The 19,411-nt window shown below is 48.2% G+C and overlaps 1 protein-coding gene across 2 annotated transcripts in view; it reads left to right on the top strand.

The window, feature by feature from the left end:
- lamb2 (laminin, beta 2 (laminin S)) overlaps nt 1-19,411 on the top strand; it is a 143,114-nt gene that overhangs the window by 50,043 nt on the left and 73,660 nt on the right. For both annotated transcript variants that reach the window (XM_070895629.1, XM_070895628.1), the window contains exons 7-10: nt 4,274-4,476; nt 5,277-5,397; nt 11,862-12,050; nt 16,725-16,904. In XM_070895629.1, the coding sequence (XP_070751730.1) occupies nt 4,274-4,476; nt 5,277-5,397; nt 11,862-12,050; nt 16,725-16,904 (693 nt within the window). The remainder of the gene's footprint in view (nt 1-4,273; nt 4,477-5,276; nt 5,398-11,861; nt 12,051-16,724; nt 16,905-19,411) is intronic.

Below are 19,411 nucleotides of genomic sequence, written 5' to 3'. Positions count from 1 at the left end.
CTCTCTATTCCTGCACCCCCGCTGTCTATATTCCAGTACCCCCTGCTCTCTCTATTCCTGCACCCCCGGGTCTCTCTCTATTCCTGCACCCTCGCTCTCTCTATTCCAGTACCCCCCGCTCGCTCTATTCCTGCACCCCCGCTCTCTCTATTCCAGTACCCCCCGCTCGCTCTATTCCTGCACCCCCGCTCTCTCTATTCCAGTACCCCCCGCTCGCTCTATTCCTGCACCCCCGGGTCTCTCTATTCCAGTATCCCCGCTCTCTCTATTCCTGCATCCCCGGGCCTCTCTATTCCAGTACCCCTCGCTCTCGCTATTCCTGCACCCCCGCTCTCTCTAATCCTGCACCCCCGCTTTCTCTATTCCTGCACCCCCGCTCTCTCTATTCCAGTACCCCCCGCTCTCTCTATTCCTGCACCCCCGCTCTCTCTATTCCAGTACACCCGCTCTCTCTATTCCTGCACCCCCGCTCTCTCTATTCCTACACCCCCGCTCTCTCTATTCCTACACCCCCGCTCTCTCTATTCCTGCACCCCCGCTCTCTCTATTCCTGCACCCCCGCTCTCTCTATTCCTGCACCCCCGCTCTCTCTATTCCTACACCCCCGCTCTCTCTATTCCTACACCCCCGCTCTCTCTATTCCTGCACCCCCGCTCTCTATTCCTGCACCCCCGCTCTCTCTATTCCTATACCCCCGCTCTCTCTATTCCTACACCCCCGCTCTCTATTCCTGCACCCCCGCTCTCTCTATTCCTGCACCCCCGCTCTCTCTATTCCTGCACCCCCGCTCTCTATTCCTGCACCCCCGCTCTCTCTATTCCTGCACCCCCGCTCTCTATTCCTGCACCCCCGCTCTCTCTATTCCTACACCCCCGCTCTCTCTATTCCTACACCCCCGCTCTCTCTATTCCTGCACCCCCGCTCTCTCTATTCCTACACCCCCGCTCTCTCTATTCCTGCACCCCCGCTCTCTCTATTCCTGCACCCCCGCTCTCTCTATTCCTGCACCCCGCTCTCTCTATTCCTGAACCCCCAGCTCTCTCTGTTCCTGCACCCCTGGGTCTCTCTGTTCCTGTACCCCCGGCTCTCTCTATTCCTGCACCCCTGGGTCTCTCTATTCCTGCACCCCCCAGCTCTCTCTATTCCTGCACACCCGGGTCTCTCTATTCCTGCACCCCCCAGCTCTCTCTATTCCTGCACCCCCAGCTCTCTCTAATCCTGCACCCCCATCTCTCTCTATTCCTGCACCCCCATCTCTCTCTATTCCTGCACCCCCGGGTCTCTCTATTCCTGTACCCCCGCGTCTCTCTATTCCGGCACCCCCAGCTCTCTCTATTCCTGCACCCCCGGCTCTCTCTATTCCTGCACCCCCAGCTCTCTCTATTCCTGCACCCCCAGCTCTCTCTATTCCTGCAGCCCCGGGTCTCTCTATTCCTGCACCCCTTTTACAATTGTGCCATTTAGTTTATATTGCTGCATCTTATTCTTCCTACCAAAATGTATCACTTCACACTTCTCTGTATTAAATTTCATCTGCCACTTGTCCGCCTATTTCACCAGTCTGTCTGTGTCCTCCTGAAGTCTGTTACTATCCTGCTCACTGTTTACTACGTTTCCAAACTTTGTGTCATCTGCAGACCTGAAGTTATGCCCTGTATACCATAGTCCAGGTCATTAATATATATATTAAAAAGCAATGATCCTAATACCGAGCCCTTGGGGAACAGCACTATATACTTCCCTCCAGTCTGAAAAACAACCATTCACCACTACTGTCTGCTTTCTGTCCCAAAGCCAATGTCCTATCCACGCTGCCACTGTCCCTTTAATCCTTTTTCAGTTTTGCTAATAATGCTATTTTGTGGTACTTTGTCAAACGCTTTTCGAAAGTCCATATACACATCAACTGCACCACCCTCAATGCTCTCCGTTACTTCATCAAAGAACTCAATCAAGTTAGTCAAACACGATTTGCCTTTAACAAGTCCATGCTCATTTAAATTTATTAGCCCATACTTTTCCTAATGCCAATTAATTTTCTCCCACATTATTATCTCAAAGTTTCCCCACCACTGACGTTGGGCTGACTGGCCTGTAGTTGCTGGGTTTATCCCTCTTAACCTTTTTAAACAGGGGTGTAACATTGGCAATCCTCCAGTCCTCTGGCACAATTCCCATTTCTTAGTTCCGCCCTTACTGCCCTCAATAACCCAGGATGCATTCCATCCAGACCCGGTGACTTTTCTACTTTGAGCACTGGCAATCTTTTAAGTACATAAGAACATAAGAAATAGGAGCTGGAGTAGGCCATCTGGCCCCTCGAGCCTGCTCCGTCATTCAATAAGATCATGGCTGATCTGATCATGGCCTCAGCTCCACTTCCCTGCCCGTTCCCCATAACCCTTTACTCCCTTATCGCTCAAAAATCTGTCCATCTCCGCCTTAAATATATTCACTGACCCAGCCTCCGCAGCTCTCTGGGGCAGAGAATTCCATAAATTTACAATCCTCTGAGAGAAGAAATTCATCCTCATCTCAGTTTTAAATGGGCAGCCCTAGTTTTAGTTTCCCCTATGAATGGAAATATCCTCTCTGCATCCACCTTGTCGAGCCCCCTCATTATCTCATAAGTTTCAATAAGATCATCTCTCATTCTTTTGAACTCCAATGAATATAGGCCCAACCTATTCAACCTTTCCTCATAAGTCAAACCCCTTATCTCTGGAATCAACCTCGTGAACTGTCCTGAACAGCCTCCAATGCAAGTATATCCTTCCTTAAATACGGAGACCAAAACTGTACGCAGTATTCTAAGTGTGGCCTCACCAATACCCTGTAGCAGGACTTCTCTGCTTTCATACTCTATTCCCCTTGCAATATAGGCCAACATCCATTTGCCTTCCTGATTACTTGCTGTACCTGCATACTCACTTTTTGTTACCTTTTTGTACCTCCTCTTTATCTATTTTTATCCTATCCAATATCTTTTCTACCTCCTTTATTATGACATTATGAGAATCCTCCTCTTTAGAAAAGACAGATACAAAGTATTCATTTCATACCTCAGCCATGCTCCCTGCCTTCACAAGAAGATCTCCTTTTCGCCCCCAATCAGTCCCACCCTTCCTTTTGACTACCCATTTACTATTTATGCACAAATCTTAAAGGACACCCTGGAAATCGAATGAGAAATTGGGCAGCAGTTTAAGGACCTGAATCAGGAAGGGCATTTGGGAATTCCTGTATTGCATTATCATAGAATAATACAGCACAGAAGGAGACCATTTGGCCCGTCGTGCCTGTGCTGGCTCTTTGAAAGAACGATCCAATGAGTCCCACTCCCCCTGCTCTTTCCCCACAGCCTTGTATTATCCAGGCCAACACTCCCAACGCTGCACTGTCGGAGGGGCAGTACTGAGGGAGTGCCGCACTGTCAGAGGGACAGTACTGAGGGAGCGCTGTACTGTCAGAGGGGCAGTACTGAGGGAGTGCCGCACTGTCAGAGGGACAGTACTGAGGGAGCGCCGCACTGTCAGAGGGACAGTACTGAGGGAGCGCTGCACTGTCAGAGGGGCAGTACTGAGGGAGCGCTGCACTGTCAGAGGGGCAGTACTGAGGGAGCGCTTCACTGTCAGAGGGGCAGTACTGAGGGAGCGCTGCACTGTCAGAGGGACAGTACTGAGGGAGCGCTGCACTGTCAGAGGAGCAGTACTGAGGGAGCACTGCACTGTCAGAGGGACAGTACTGAGGGAGCGCCACACTGTCAGAGGGACAGTACTGAGGGAGCGCTGCACTGTCAGAGGGGCAGTACTGAGGGAGCGCTGCACTGTCAGAGGGGCAGTACTGAGGGAGTGCTACACTGTCGGAGGTGCTGTCTTTTGCATGAGACATGAAACCAAGGCCCCGTCTGCCCTCTTGGGTAAATGATCCCATAGCAGTTTTCGAAGAGCAGGGGAGTTCTCTCCGGTGTCCTGGCCAATATTTATCCCTCAAGCAACACCTAAAATAGACTATCTGGTAATTTATCTCATTGCTGTTTGTGGGAGCTCGCTGTGCACAAATTGGCTGCTGCATTTTCTACATTACAACAGTGACTACACTTCAAAAATATTTCATTGGCTGTGATGCCCTTTGGGATATCTGGTGGTTGTGAAAGCAGCAATATAAATACAAGTTCTTTCTTTCTAAATTCTAATGTTGTTGTGCTGTTTGTTGTTATATTCTTGTATTGTAAATATGGGTCTCTCACTGCTTTACCCTTTCCTTATTGAAGATTTACTGAAGATTACCAACCTGCGTGTGAATTTCACCAAGTTGCACACCCTGGGAGATAACTTGCTTGATTCACGGCACGAGATTAAAGAGAAGTATTACTACGCCATGTATGAGCTGGTGGTGCGAGGAAACTGCTTTTGCTATGGGCACGCCAGCGAGTGTGCCCCCATTGACGGCATCCGAGGAGATATCGAAGGAATGGTATAGCGATCCCTTCACAAATATTCATTTGAGATTCTTAAACAGTGGATTGAGATAACTGTCTAGGGTCACGCGTGGGGAATGATCACTTGGGTGAAGTACCAGGGGTCAGATTGGAGGGAAGGAAGATAAGCACAATAAGTCCAAGAGAAGCAGAGTTGAGCAGATTCCAACACACAACAACGTATATTGTCTTTAACTTCATAAAATGTCCCAAGGCAAAATCTGGCACTGAGCCACATGAAAAGATATTAGGGCAGGTGACCAAGAGCTTGGTCAAAGAGTTGGGTTTCAAGGAGCATCTTAAAGCGGGAGAGAGAAGTAGAGAGGCAGAGAGGTTTGCGGAGCGAATTCCAAAGCTTAGGTCCTCAATGGCTGGAAGCACGGCTGCCAATAATGGAGCAAAGGGAGTGGGGGGATACACATTTTAAGGCAGTGCCTCAGGTTGATAAGACTAACAAAACAAAACGAAGGGAATTCTAGATTTTATCATGAGAGAAAGAATATAAAAACAAAAAGGTAATGATGAGCAGATATAAAACTGAAGCCCAGACATTGGTTAAAGTACTGGGTGCGCACCATAGGGAGGTTATTAAGGCTTTAGAGGGTGTGTTATTCAGATCTACTAGGATGCTTTCTGGTATAAGGAAATAGACCAGAGGGCATCAATTCAGATAATTGATAACGGTTTATTAAATAATTCCGATCTTTTACCGTCCTGGCGATGGGGTGTGCCCCCTGCTGACCCTGGAGTCTTTAACGGTTGGGTGTGTGAGTGACTGTTTCCTGTCCTGTGGCAGGTTCACGGCAGATGTGTGTGCAATCACAACACCAATGGGTTAAACTGCGAGAAGTGTGACGACTTTTATAATGAGCTGCCCTGGAGACCAGCTGAAGGACGGAACACCAACGCGTGCAAACGTAAGTGTGAACCCAGCTTTCAGTGTGGGTGTTGCTGGGACAATATATAGGCCGATCTGCAGGTGTGTGCAGTACGAGACACAGTCTAGCGCAGTGCCAGATACAGTCAGAGACTAGGCACAAACAAAGCACTGGGGTTAATTTCTAGAGGGATAGAACTGAAAAGCAGATAAGCTATGTTAAACTTGTATGGGTTAGACCAAACTTGGAGCACTGTCAGTAGTTCTGGTCTCCATATTATAAAAAGGATACAGAGGCTTTGGAGAAGGTGTAAAATAGATTTACAAGGATGATACCAGAACTGAGAGGAAAGACGGTACAGGCTGGGGCCCTTTTCTCTGAAAAGAGAAGGCTGAGGGGTGACTTGGCCTTGAAGATAATGAAAAGGTTTGATAGGGTAGACATAATTAAAATGTTTGTACTTGTGGAGAGACCAAAACCAGGGGTTATAAATATAAGAGAGTCACTAATAAACCCGATAGGGAATTCAGGAGAAACTTCTTTACCCAGAGAGTGGTGAGAATATAGAACTCGCTCCCACAGGAAGGGGTTGAGGCAAACAGCAGAGATGCATTTAAGGGGAAGCTGGATAAACACATGTGGGAGAAAGGAATGGAAAGATATGTTGATAGGGTGTGATGAAGAGGGATGGGAGGAGGCTCGTGTGGAGCATAAACACCGGCACAGAACAGTTGGGCCGAATGGCCTGTTTCTTTGCTGTACACTTGATGTAACACCAGGCTGAGGTTGTTGATCTCAGCCTGGGGGATACAACTGGCCTCGGTGCTCGTTAGATTGAGCGTGGTCAATGTCAGTATGTGTGTGTGGTACGGAGAAACAATATCAGCCCGGCATCCCACTGGAGAGTCTGGAGACTGGGGAAGGACTAAATCAAGCCTGGCAGTGATGCCTCCCCTTCCCTTGGGTTCAAATGCCAGTTATCTCTCAACTATCCATCCTGGCCTTCGAAGTACTGGCCTCTTGAGTGAGGTGCTGGAGAGTTAACTGATTCAAGAAGTAACCAAGCGATATTATGGTGACAAGGTGATCGGTGGTGTTGAGGGATATGGGGAGAAGGTAGATAGGTGGGGTTGGAGATATGGGGAGAAGATGGGATCGAGGGATACGGGGAGAAGGTGGGTTGGAGATATGGGGAGAAGGTAGATAGGTGGGGTTGGAGATATGGGGAGAAGATGGGATCGAGGGATACGGGGAGAAGGTGGGTTGGAGATATGGGGAGAAGGTAGATAGGTGGGGTTGGAGATATGGGGAGAAGATGGGATCGAGGGATACGGGGAGAAGGTGGGTTGGAGGATATGGGGAGAAGGTGGATAGGTGGGGTTGGAGATATGGGGAGAAGATGGGATCGAGGGATATGGGGAGCAGGTGGGTTGGGGGATATGGGGTCAGTGGGGTTGGGGATATAGTGAGAAGGTGGGTCGGTGGGATTGGGGATATAGTGAGAAGGTGGGATCGAGGGATATGGGGAGAAGGTTGGTCGAGGGATATGGGGAGTAGGTGGATAGGTGGGGTTGAGGGTTAGGGTGAGAAGATGGGTAGGTGCAGTTGAAGGATCTGGGAAGAAGGTGAATCGGTGGGATTGTGGGATATGGTAAGAAGGTGGATAGGTGGGGTTGAGGGATGTGGTGAGAAAGTGGGTAAGTAGGATTGAGATCTATCCAAAAGTGGCATTATTTTTTGTCCCTAGTGGTCTTTTCCTGTTCCTTAAACTTGTTATTCTCTAAAAGTCCCCCTTATGGCTTCTCCCCAATCTTTCAGGCACATAAAGTTCTGGGTGGAGTGAGATCAGTGTGAGTCGCGTTGTGAGTCATTCCTCAGGGTTTGCAGTTGGTGTTTACGCCAAGGGCTGTAAATGATTGAGTGCTAAGCTGAGCTTTACTCCAGCTGGGGTCAGCGGGAGATCCCCATTTGCTGCCTCTATTATCCTGATGCAAATAGCCAAGTCTTCCGAGCCATGAGGTCCAGCATTAGGAGCTTTCATAGAATCTTATAACACCGAAGGAGGCCATTCGGCCCGTCGTGCCTGTGCCAGCTCTTTGAAATAGCTGTCCAATTACTTCCACCCCCAGCTTTTTCCCCATAACCCTGCAAATTCCTCTTCAAGTATATGTCCAATTGCCTTTTGAAAGTTCCTGTGGAATCCGATTCTTCTGCCTTTTCAGGTAGTTTGTTCCAGATCTTAACAACCGTCAGTGTGAAGACATTTCTTCTCATTTCCTCTCTATTTCTTTTGCCAATTATTTTAAATCCGTGTCCTCTGATTACCAACCTACTTACCAGAGGAAAAAACTTCTTCCAGTTCTGATGAAAGGGCATCGACCTGAAACGTTAACTCTGTTTCTCTCTCCACAGATGCTGCCTGAGCTGTTTCCAGTATTTTCTGTTTACATTTCATTGCTCTCCCACCATGTGTCTCGACCTCTCCACTGCTCAGATATCAGATGCCTCTTCAGTGTCGCTCGATCCTGTCCCAGTACATGTCCCAAGCAGGGAGCAGGGGCGTTCTCCCATGTGTCCTGGGGCCAATATTTATCCCTCAAACACCATCACTAAAAAGTTGATTATATGGTCACTTTTTCTCATTGCTGTTTGTGGGAGCTTGCTGTGTGCAAATTGGCTGCTGCGTTTCCCACATTACAACAGTGTCTATAAGAACATAAGAAATAGGAGCAGGAGTCGGCCATTTGGCCTCTCGGGCCTGCTCCACCATTCAATAAGATCGTAGCAGATCTGATCTTGGCCTCAACTCAACTTCCCTGCCCTCTCCCCATAACGCTTGACTCCCTTATCCTTCAAAAATCTGTCTATCTCCACCTTATATATTCAATGACCCAGCCTCAACAGCTCTCTGGGGTAGAGAACTCCGAAGATTCATGACCCTATGAGAGAAGAAACTTTTCCTCATTTCCGTTTTAAATGGGCGGCCCCTTATTCTAAGACTATGCCCCCTAATTCTAGATTTCCCCACAAGAGGGAACATCCTCTCTGCATCTACCCTGTCAAGCCCCCTCAGAATCTTATATGTTTCAATAAGATTACCTCTTAGTCTTCTAAACTCCAATGAGTACAAGCCTAACCTGCTCAACCTTTCTTCATATGACAACCCCTTCATCTTGGAAATCAATCTCGTGAACCTTCTCTGAACTGACTCCAATGCAAGTATATCCCTCCTTAAATAAGGAGACCAATACTGTACGCAGTACTCCAGATGTGGTCTCACTAACGCCCTGCCCTCTACAGTTGTAGCAGGACTTCCTTACTTTTATACTCCATCCCCCTTGCAATAAAGGCCAACATTCCATTTGTTTTTGTAATTACTTGATGTACCTGCATGCTATACTTTTTAAGTTTCATGTACAAGGACCCCCAGATTCCTCTGTACTGCAGCATTTTGTAATCTCTCCCCATTTAAAAAATAATTTGCTTTTTTATTTTTCCTACCAAAGTGGATATCCTCTCATTTTCCCACATTAAACTCCATCTGCCAAATTTCTGCCCACTCACTTAGCCTATCTATATGTTTTTGCAGATTCTTTGCGTCCTCCTCACAACTTGCTTTCCCACCTATCTTTGTATCAATGGTAAATTTGGCTACAATACACTCGATCCATTCATCCAAGTCATTAATATAGATTGTAAATAGTTTAGGCCCCAGCACCGATCCCTGCGACACCCTACTAGTCACACTTTGCCAACCTGAAAATGACCCATTTATCCCGACCTCTGTTTTCTGTTGGTTAGCCAATCCTCTATCCATGCTAATATATTACCCCCCGACCCCGTGAGCTCTTATCTTGTGCAGAAATCATTTATGTGGCACCTTATCGAATGCCTTCTGGAAATCAAAATACATGACATCGACAGCAAATTTGTCAAACATGATTTCCCTTTCATGAAACCATGCTGACTCTGCTTGACTGCATTATGATTTTCTAAATGTCCTGCTACTACTTCCTTAATAATGGACTCCAGCATTTTCCCAATGACAGATGTTAGGCTAACTGGTCTATAGTTTCCTGCTTTCTGTCTTCCTCCTTTCTTAAACCGGGGTGTTACATTTGCGATTTTACAATGCGCTGGGACCGCTCCAGAATCCAGGGAATTTTGGTAGATTACAATCAATGCATCCATTATCTCTGCAGCCACTTGTTTTAAGGGCCTAGGATGTCGGCCATCAGGTCCAGAGGACTTGTCCACCTTTAGTCCCCTTAGTTTGCCTAGTACTTTTTCTCTAAAATAATCAGTGATAATGATTGTTTTAAGTTACCTCCCCCCCACAATAGTCCCTTGACTATCAATTATTGGGATGCTTTTAGTGCCTTCTATCGTGAAGACTGATACAAAATATTTGTTCAAAGTCTCTGCCATTTCCCTGTTTCCCATTATTAATTCCCCAGTCTCATCCTCTAAGGGACCAACATTTACTTTAGCTACTCTCTTCCTTATTATATACTTGTAGAAGCTCTTACTGTTTTTATATTTCGTGCTTGTTTACTCTCATAAACTTTCTTCTCTCTTTATCATTTTTTTAGTTGTCCTTTGCTGACTTCTAAAAATTTCCCAATTCTCCGGCCTTCCACTATTCTTCGCAACATTGTATGCCTTTGTTTTCAATTTGATACCAGCCTTTGCTTCCTTAGTTAGCCACGGATGGTTCATCATTCTCATTTCTTCTCCTTCTCAGACCACACATCAAAAGGGCTGTAAAGTTGGGACTTCCTGAGGTGGTGAAAGATGCTATAGAAATGCAAGTTCTTTCTTTTCCCTCTCCTTTCCCGCCCCAAGCCAATTGGGGTCCTCTTTAAATAAGCAGATCAGGCTCCAGTGCTGTCTTGGGGCCAATCTGCTTTTTTTAACCTGAGACCTGATAGAGGAAGCAGTGACAGCTTCACCGCCCCCCTCCCCCCCCCAGCCCCACAAACACCACCACTCCCCGTCTAGGTATGCACTCTCTCCCTTTATACTCTTTCTTATCCCTGCTGAATGGCAGCTTTCTTTCGTTTCCCAGCCTTCTCATGCTTTACTGCAGGTGCCTGAGCAGCTGGTGCCTCTCCGCTGCTGGTGACCTTGCAGTCAGCGCTGGTACACATCAACTACCTTTCACCCAGCATATTCTTTTCCTTTCTGAAGGCTTTCAAACTTCTGCAGATCCCTTTCCTACATGAAACCCCAGAAAACAGGCACCTGCTGATGCTCACTGTCTGATTGGTTTCCAGATAGGCTCAGTTCCAAACCTCCCAGACACTGATTTCAAAATATTATGGTTTTAAAACTGGGCAAACTACAATATTGTCTTTCTTAAGATGAAAAGAGAGCACTTCACAGTTAGAATTAAAACAACCGCACAGTATTATGACACTGACAGAATCCGCCAGGCTTGCTACAGGATCCCTGATTAATCTTTTCCAACTTGGTCTCTGACATTCACCCACAGCGTCAGGAGATACTTGTTTTTTTTTCTTTATTTCTTTCTTTGTTTTTTTTTTGGTTTGTACTTTGTTTTATTATAAATCAGTCCAGCATTTCATACAAAAACATATTAAAAAAGGGCTGTCCAAAAACCCCAACTCCGACTCGTGGCAACAGCACACACAGATAGAGAGACACGGACACACCCCACACAGACAGAGACATGGACAGACACCTCGTAAAGAGATATACAAACAAACACATCTCCACACAAACAGGAATACAGACACACCCCAACAGATAGACATAGACACACATGACTGAGCCATACAACCTTCACAGATACACAGAAAGAGACACATTACACAGACACAACATTCTGGGCTGACGTTCAAGAAGAAACTCAGCTTTTAAAAGTAAAATTGCTGGTGGCTTTTATTTCAGCATTTGTGCACTTTAAACAAATGGCCCCTGCAAGGGGGGTCACACTCCAAAATACATTTTTTCCAGTGCCCCCTTTTTTTGTTTTTTTGGGGGGGTTTTTAGGGCACTAAAAACAGAAATTATACAAGTGCCCCCTGGCTAAAGCGGGGTGGTTAGGGGGGGGGGGGCACTAAAATCGGCAAATTAAACTTTAAACTTAAATGATCAAATTAAAATTTGGTTGCCGGGGTGATGATGCTGGTAGCTGGGTCTGAGTCTAACAGGTGCAAGGCTGATGCTCCCTCTGTCCCCACTCCATTTCAACTACTCCCACTCCCCCTCAGCCTGTTTTCCATCAGACAGGGTGGAGGTTTGCGAGGTCACTGTCACGTTGGAAAGATTGCCCCTTAGCGGGAATGTCCTATTACTGCTTTGCTGGTGCTTGAAGTCTGTGATTAATAAAGATTAAACTGATTCTTAACAAAAATATACGCAGCTCTAATTCATTCAGGGTGGGCAATGGGCTTTGGGAGCTTTCTGAGATGTGACGCGGTTGTGTATCGATCCAGGCTGGGATTTCCGAACCTTTACCGATCCTCCTTTGTTTACAGGATGTAATTGTAACAATCACTCGAGGAAGTGTCACTTCGACATGGCCGTGTATTTAGCCACGGGAAACGTGAGCGGAGGTGTATGCGACGATTGTCACCACAACACGATGGGCAGGAACTGTGAGATGTGCAAACCTTTCTATTACCAGGATCCATCCAGAGACATTCGGGACCCCAGAGTCTGTGTCCGTGAGTACTGAAGGGGCTTCACGATGGGGAAGCTGTGCGGTGATGGAGAGGGGGGAGCAACGCTTTCCTCACCGTTACGTGACATGGATCTGACAATAGTCCCGGTTTTAACCTTGGATGGGGCGGTCGGGAATATTGGGAGTCAAAGGGTCGAAGCGGGCGGTGATAATAACTTTTATTTATATAGCGTCTTTAACGTAGTAAAACGTCCCAAAAAACGCTTCACAACAATATTGCAGACAAACAGATAAATTTGATACCGAGCCACATGTGATCTGTCCAAAACCCCGATTTTTAATTCCCAGACCTCAACACCCCCTCATTCCCGAAGCCGGCGGGGATGAGACTGAGGCCAATGCGCAGGAGTGGGAAAGTGTGCCATTACAGGCCAGCGGGGAGCCATGGAAACTCTCTCCGTCAAGGTAAGTGAGGAGTGGGGCAGGGGAGATCTGGGCAGAGTGAACTCCTCCTGGCCTCCTGGGTCTCCTACGGCCTGTTCCTGTTGTCTGCCACAGAGACTGGGCGGACCTTAGTCACCCAGGGTCTGAATTAAGTCATCGCACCGCGACTTTGCAATTGGTATCCGCCCCCTGCCCCCCGCCTCAGCTTCTCTATCCCAAAGCCAAACAATCGGAAGTTAAAATTCGGATGAATGAGGTGGGAAGGGTTTAGGAATGGTGCGAGATGTTCCCAAACTGGATTTTAACTCTATCCCCTCCGTTCATCCCACTCCCACCAGCCAGGCTGGGTTAAAATCCCATCCAGTGGTGCTGGGGGAGGGAAGAAAAAAATCGCATGAAAATGGCAGTGGTGTCAGCTGGATTTCCTTTGGTGAGATGGGGGAATGAGTTTCCCCGACCAATCAAAACTATATATAAGTTGGAGATCATTCCCTCCCTCCAGCCCACTCCCCTGCAGCCCCCCGACCTACACCCCAGGAAAATCGTGGCCCTTTAAGATTGAAGGAAAATATTGAGCTTTCCAAATGGTTTCAGTGGAGTAGGAGAGAAGGTGAAAGGAGCAGTGACTGGGGGACAGCACTCTGGAGTTGTAGACTGTCGGGGGAAGGGGAGACTGAAGGAGGTGAGGAGTTCCACGGGTTTGAGGTACTGTGAAAGAATGAGTTAAGAGTAGGAGATGGTGAGAATGAGTCTGGATTTCAACACAATGAGGACATGGAGATGGGAAAGAATGTGGTGTATGGGGAATTGGGAACAAGAGAAGAAAGTCCAGGGAGACTGAGCAGAGTTATAGCAGCAGAATCGAGCAGGTTGTGATCAGGAGGGTAGTAAAGAGAGATAACCTATCCAATGATTGCATCGTGTCCATGAATGAGAGAGATTGGGGATGAAATTGGCCCTCCCGATAAGGCCTCTGGCCACCTGAAAGTGGTGGCCATGGGGCGGCGCAGAATAGCTACCAACTCCCGCGGAGGGGCCGTCATTGTGCAAATTGCCCTTCATCAGGGGTAGAGCGGTGTAGGGGAGTGCTCCGCCCGTTTTCCCGCTGCAGTGTGCATGCGCCGACCCTTTACCGATGGGCGGCGACTGCTTCCCGAAATTGCCCTGCAGGAAATATCCATTTTGCGGAATTGTCTCGCAGGAGCGGCACCGCCGGTGCCCCCGACAGCTTTTTGTGTCGGTGCACTCCTTATTGGTTGACGGCGATGCTATTTTATTTTTTATTGTTGGCCGACTACCAGGTCAGCCCGACAATTATGCCCCTGGGTTTGGCTGGGCCACCAACAGGCAGCCTGGCACCCCCTCTTGGCTGGCTCGGCCAAAACCCTCCCTGGTGGCCCAGTGGACCTTTAACTGATGTGCCCATGTTTGATCAGCTATTATAAGACTTCATGAGGTCCAGAGTCAATGTTGAGGGCTCCCGACTGTATATCCTGTCCCACTGGCAAGGCAGACCCAGGGGTGGCAATGGGGGAGTCTGGGATGTTGGTTGAAAGGTAAGATTCTGTGAGTATGACTATGTCAGGCTGTTGCTTGATTAGTCTGTGGGACAGCTCTCCCAATATTGGCACAACTCCCCTGAGTGAGGATGTTACTGGGCTGGGTGTGCCTTTGCCATCTCTGAATCCAGTGCCTAGGTCGATGATGGGTGTGTTTTTTTGTATTCTTATTGCTTTTCCTAGCGGTTTGATACAACAGCATGGCTTGCTCGGCCATTTCGGAGGGCAGTTAAGAGTAAACCACATTGCTAAAGACGGCAGGTTTCCTTCGTTATATGACATTTATGAAGCAGATGGATTTTTTCAACATTTTGGTAGTTTCATGGTGACCATTACTGATACTAGCTTTTTACTCCAGATTTATGTAATTAAAATTCCACAGCTGACATGGTGGGATTTGAACTTATGTCTCCGAATCATAAGAACATAAGAACATAAGAACATAAGAATTAGGAACAGGAGTAGGCCATCTAGCCCCTCGAGCCTGCTACGCCATTCAATAAGATCATGGCTGATCTGGCCGTGGACTCAGCTCCACTTACCCGCCCGCTCCACATAACCCTTAATTCCCTCATGAGTCCAGCCCTCTGGATTATTAGTCCAGTAACATAATCATTGTGCTACCGTTCCTGGTACTAAACACGAGGCTGCCCAGTTGGGCATGTGAGATAGTTTGCTGGGGAAAGGTTGAAACCTATCCAAGGTGAAGTTGGCCGCTGTCTTGATGAGCTGTGAGTAAATTGGCCATGTCAAATCTTCACAGCTGCAAGTGAAATTTTCCACTAATGCGGAAGAAAAACAATTTTTGTCAAGAGCCCATGTTTGGTCATTCAGCCATCCTCCATTATCAGCCCGGCCAAAAGTTGCCGCGGAGGTCATAAAATTGCTGAGCAACCGTTGCGGAGGTCATAAAATTGTTGCACAACCATTGAAGGAATGTTTGTGGGAGATTGGGTGGAGCAGGGGGTTAGGAGTTAGCCTCTCCCTTCTGGGACCCAAGTTCATACACATCCAAGATTAATGGGATGAAAATCTCTGCTGGTCAAAATGAGCTTGGAGCAGTCTAAACCAGTGGGCATTGGTTAACAACACACAACTGCCCCAAACTCTCTCAAGAGAAGCCAGAGGAGGCACATGATTTGTATTTTCTGGTGTGCACCTGCCTCCAAATATAGTTCCGCTCCTTCATTTGCATTCAGTGTATGCTGAGGTAAAGCAGACATCTGACGGCCTGCTTTCTTCAGTTTTATACTTCATTCATAGAATCATACAGCACAGGAATAGGCCATTCGCTCCAATGTGCTTTTGCCAGCTCTTTGAAAGAGCTATCCAATTAGTCCTACTCCCCCTGCTCTTTCCCCATACCCCAGCAAATTTTCTTTTTCAAGTATTTATCCAAATCCCTTTTGAAAGTTACTATTGAATCTGCTTTCACCGCCCTTTCAGGCAGCACATTCTAGATCGCAACTCGCTGCGTAAAAAAAGTTCTCCTCATCTCCCCTCTGCTTCTTTTACCAATTACCTTAAATCTGTGTCCTCTGGTTATCGACCCTCTTGCCAGTGGAAACAGTTTCTCCCAATCTATTCTATCAAAACCATCCATAATTTTGACCACCTCTATTAAATGTCCTCTTAACCTTCTGTACTCTAAAGAGAACAATCCCAACATCTCCAGTTTCTCCAGATAACTGATGTCCCTCATCCCTGCTACCATTCTAGTAAATCTCTTTTACACCCTCTCCAAGGCTTTGTACTTACGTGTAGTGGCAAATATCAAAAGAGCTTGACCTCGACCCTGACCTTTGAGAGCTTTCTGACAATAAGCAGGGTGATGTAGGTCCTATTGATAAATGTAATGAAAATTAAAATAACTGTAAATTCAAAATAAAAGGTTATTAGCAGGTAGCGGGGTGGGGGGGGCAGGAGATGATTAAATTCCCTTCCCCCAACCTCGCAGTGTTTACCATTGTGTTTTAGTTTAGTTCAGGCCAAATATTTTATTGTTTTAAAAAATAGTAAGTTCTGGAATGAGTGATTCTGTTACTGGACTGGTAATCCGGAGAACATGAGTTTGAATCCCACCAGGACAGTTTGAGAATTTGAATTTAGTTTAAAAATAATTTTTTTTTAATCCAGGAATTAAAAGCTGGGATAAGTAAAAGTGACCATGAAGCTGTCAGAATTTAGGAAAAACCCAACTGGGTCACTGATGTCCCTTTAGGGAAGGAAACCTGCCATCCTTACCCGGTCTGGGCCTATAGGTGACGCCGGTCCCACACCTAACGTGGTTGACTCTTGACTGCCCTCTGAGCGTGACACTCGGTTCAAGAAGTCGGCCCACCACCATCTCCTCAGGGCAGCTCGGGATGGGCAATGTCAGCCGGCCCTGTCAGTGACGCCCACATCCTGACAATAATAGAAAATGCACAGCTGAGTGATCAGCATCTGGGGGAGGAGGTGAGCTTAACGTTTCAGGTGGGACCCGGCGTCCGTGATGTGCCCAGGTTTGGGGTCTAACCAGTTAGCCTGAGACGTTAACCTGTCTTTGCTCTCTCGAGTGTTGTGAATTTCCAGCATTTTTTGGGGCTGGGGTTAATTCATATTACCAATTGTTTCTGATTTTTTGGTCTTTTTCCGAAGCATTTTTTTCAAAGCTGGCTGAAGTTGTGGGTTGAGTTGAGGAGAGGAATGTGACTGGTTTCTTTGCCCTGCAGCCTGTGACTGTGACCCTGACGGCTCTCTGAATGGTGGTATCTGCGACAGTCGGGACGACTTGAACCTGGGAATGATCGCTGGGCAGTGTCGCTGCAAGGACCATGTGGAGGGCCCTCGATGTGATAAATGCAAAGCTGGCTACTTCGGGCTCAGTGCTGAAAACCTACAGGGCTGTCAACGTGAGTCCCTTCCACACACTGTACTCTGTTCCTGGGTGAGATTACTCAGATCTGTTCAATCCCCAAAAATTCGGGTTTATTCTCATTCCTGATCCCGACGCAGAGTTATATAAAAAAAAGCCTTGCATTTCTACAGCATTCCCTCAGTACTGCACTGGAGTGTCAGCCTAGATATTTGTGCTCCAGTCTCTCAAGAATGACTTGCATTTCTATAGCACCGTTCACGACCTTGGGACATCACAAAGCGCTTTACAGCCAATGCATTAGTTTGAAGTGTAGTCACTGTTGTAATGTGGGAAACGCAGCAGCCAATTTGCACACAGCAAGCTCCCACACACAGCAATGAGATAATGATGTTGGTTGAGGGATAAATATTGGCCCCAGGACTCCTCTGCTTTTCTTCAAATAGTGGCCGTGGGATCTTTAACCTCCACCTGAAAGGGCAGACGGGGCCTCGGTTTAACATCACATCTGAAAGATGGCACATCGACAGTACAGCGCTCCCTCAGTATTGCCCCTCCAGCAGAGCGGCACTCCCTCAGTACTGCCCCTCCAGCAGTGCGGCACTCCCTCAGTACTGCCCCTCTGACAGTGCGGCACTCTCTCAGTATTGCCCCTCTGACAGTGCGGCACTCTCTCAGTATTGCCCCTCCGACAGTGCGGCACTCCCTCAGTACTGCCCCTCCGACAGTGCGGTGCTTCCTCAGTACTGCCCCTCCGACAGTGCAGCGCTCCCTCAGTACTGCCCTTCCGACAGTACGGCACTCCCTCGGTACTGCCCCTCCGACAGTGTGGCACTCCCTCAGTACTGCCCCTCCGACAGTGCAGCGCTCCCTCAGTACTGCCCCTCCGACAGTACGGCACTCCCTCGGTACTGCCCCTCCGACAGTACGGCACTCCCTCAGTGCTGCCCCTCCGACAGTGTGGCACTCCCTCAGTACTGCCCCTCCGACAGTGCAGCACTCCCTCAGTACTGCCCCTCCGACAGTGCAGCACTCCCTCAGTACTGCCCCTCCGACAGTGCAGCGCTCCCTCAGTACTGCCCCTTCGAAGGTGCAGTAGGGCCCTTGGAGTGTCAGTCTGCTCAAGTCCTGGAGTGGGGCTGGAACCCAGATGTGAGAGTGCTACCCACAGAGCCACGGCTGACAGAAAGATCTTCACTCTGTAAATAATCCCCAGCCCTCACACAATCCTTGGCTCTTGGTGTTGGTTTCCTGTCCACCCTCCCACTAGATTAGTCTCTAGGCCGCACAGTGAGTCTAATTAATCAGCCTCTAGTTAAACTCCAACCTCGGGTTCGAAATTCTGAGCATTCTACATTCAGACCCAGACAGGATGGCTTCAGTGGTGAATGCACTGCCCAGTTTTGGTACTGAGCCAAGCAGAGCTGGAAAACTTCCTGACCCAGGCCTGATCAGTGTTTATTTGGCTAATCCCAACTCGATATGGGGAAAAAGAAAAAAGAAAGACTTATATAGCATGCTAGCACAAAAGCCAGGCTGACACTCCCAGTGCAGTACTGAGGGAGCGCTGCACTGTTGGAGGGGTAGTACTGAGGGAGCGTTGCACTGTCGGAGGGGCAATACTGAGCTGCAGTGTCGGAGGGGCAGTACTGAGGGAGCGCTGCAGTGTCGGAGGGGCAGTACTGAGGGAGCACTGCACTGTCGGAGGGGCAGTACTGAGTGAGCACTGCTCTGTCGGAGGGGCAGTACTGAGGGAGCGCTGCACTGTCGGAGGGGCAGTACTGAGGGAGTGCTGCACTGTCGGAGGGGCAGTACTGAGGGAACGCTGCACTGTCGGAGGGTCAGTACTGAGGGAGCGCCGCACTGTCGGAGGTGCTGTCTTTCAGATGAGATGTTAAAGCCACGCCCTGTCTGCCCTCTCAGCTGGACCAACATTACTAAACCAGCTGTTTGTGGGAGCTTGCTGTGTGCAAATTGGCTGCCTGTTTCCTACATTATCACAGCGACTACACTTCAAAAAGTATTTAATTGGCTATAAAACATGTTTGGGACAGCTTTAGAAATTCAAGTCTTCCTTGCTCCCTGGTTAGTGCTTCTGCACGACAGTATGACTCAGTTCTGTACCTCCCCCCTGATGATCCCATGACTCGCTGCACTGTAGCTCACTGCTGGTCAGGGCCACTGTCTCACTGGTAGCCAATCCCGCCTTGGAGTCAGAAGGTCGTGGGTTCGAACCCCACTCCGGACAGTGCGTGGAGACTGGAGCCCCCAGGTCGGAATTCTGGGTTGACGTCCAGTGAGATCCGCACATCCGGTGAATGCAGGTGGCTCTCCACTCATCGTATGGTTGTGGGAGCCCATAAACACTGCCCCCCTCCCCATATAGGACTAACCCCCCTATTGGCTGGAATACAGATGGTCACAGCCATGGAAGGAGCATTCACGTTGTGGCCTGTCCAAAGGAAGACAGGAATGCCGCCCTGTCACATTATTTATCAACCTGCGACTCCATCCACTATTCTCCAAGGGAAATGTGTGAAGATA

Source organism: Pristiophorus japonicus, chromosome 12, assembly GCF_044704955.1.
Source record: "Pristiophorus japonicus isolate sPriJap1 chromosome 12, sPriJap1.hap1, whole genome shotgun sequence".
Lineage (NCBI taxonomy): Eukaryota > Metazoa > Chordata > Chondrichthyes > Pristiophoridae > Pristiophorus > Pristiophorus japonicus.
This window is presented reverse-complemented; position numbering and strand designations above follow the sequence as displayed.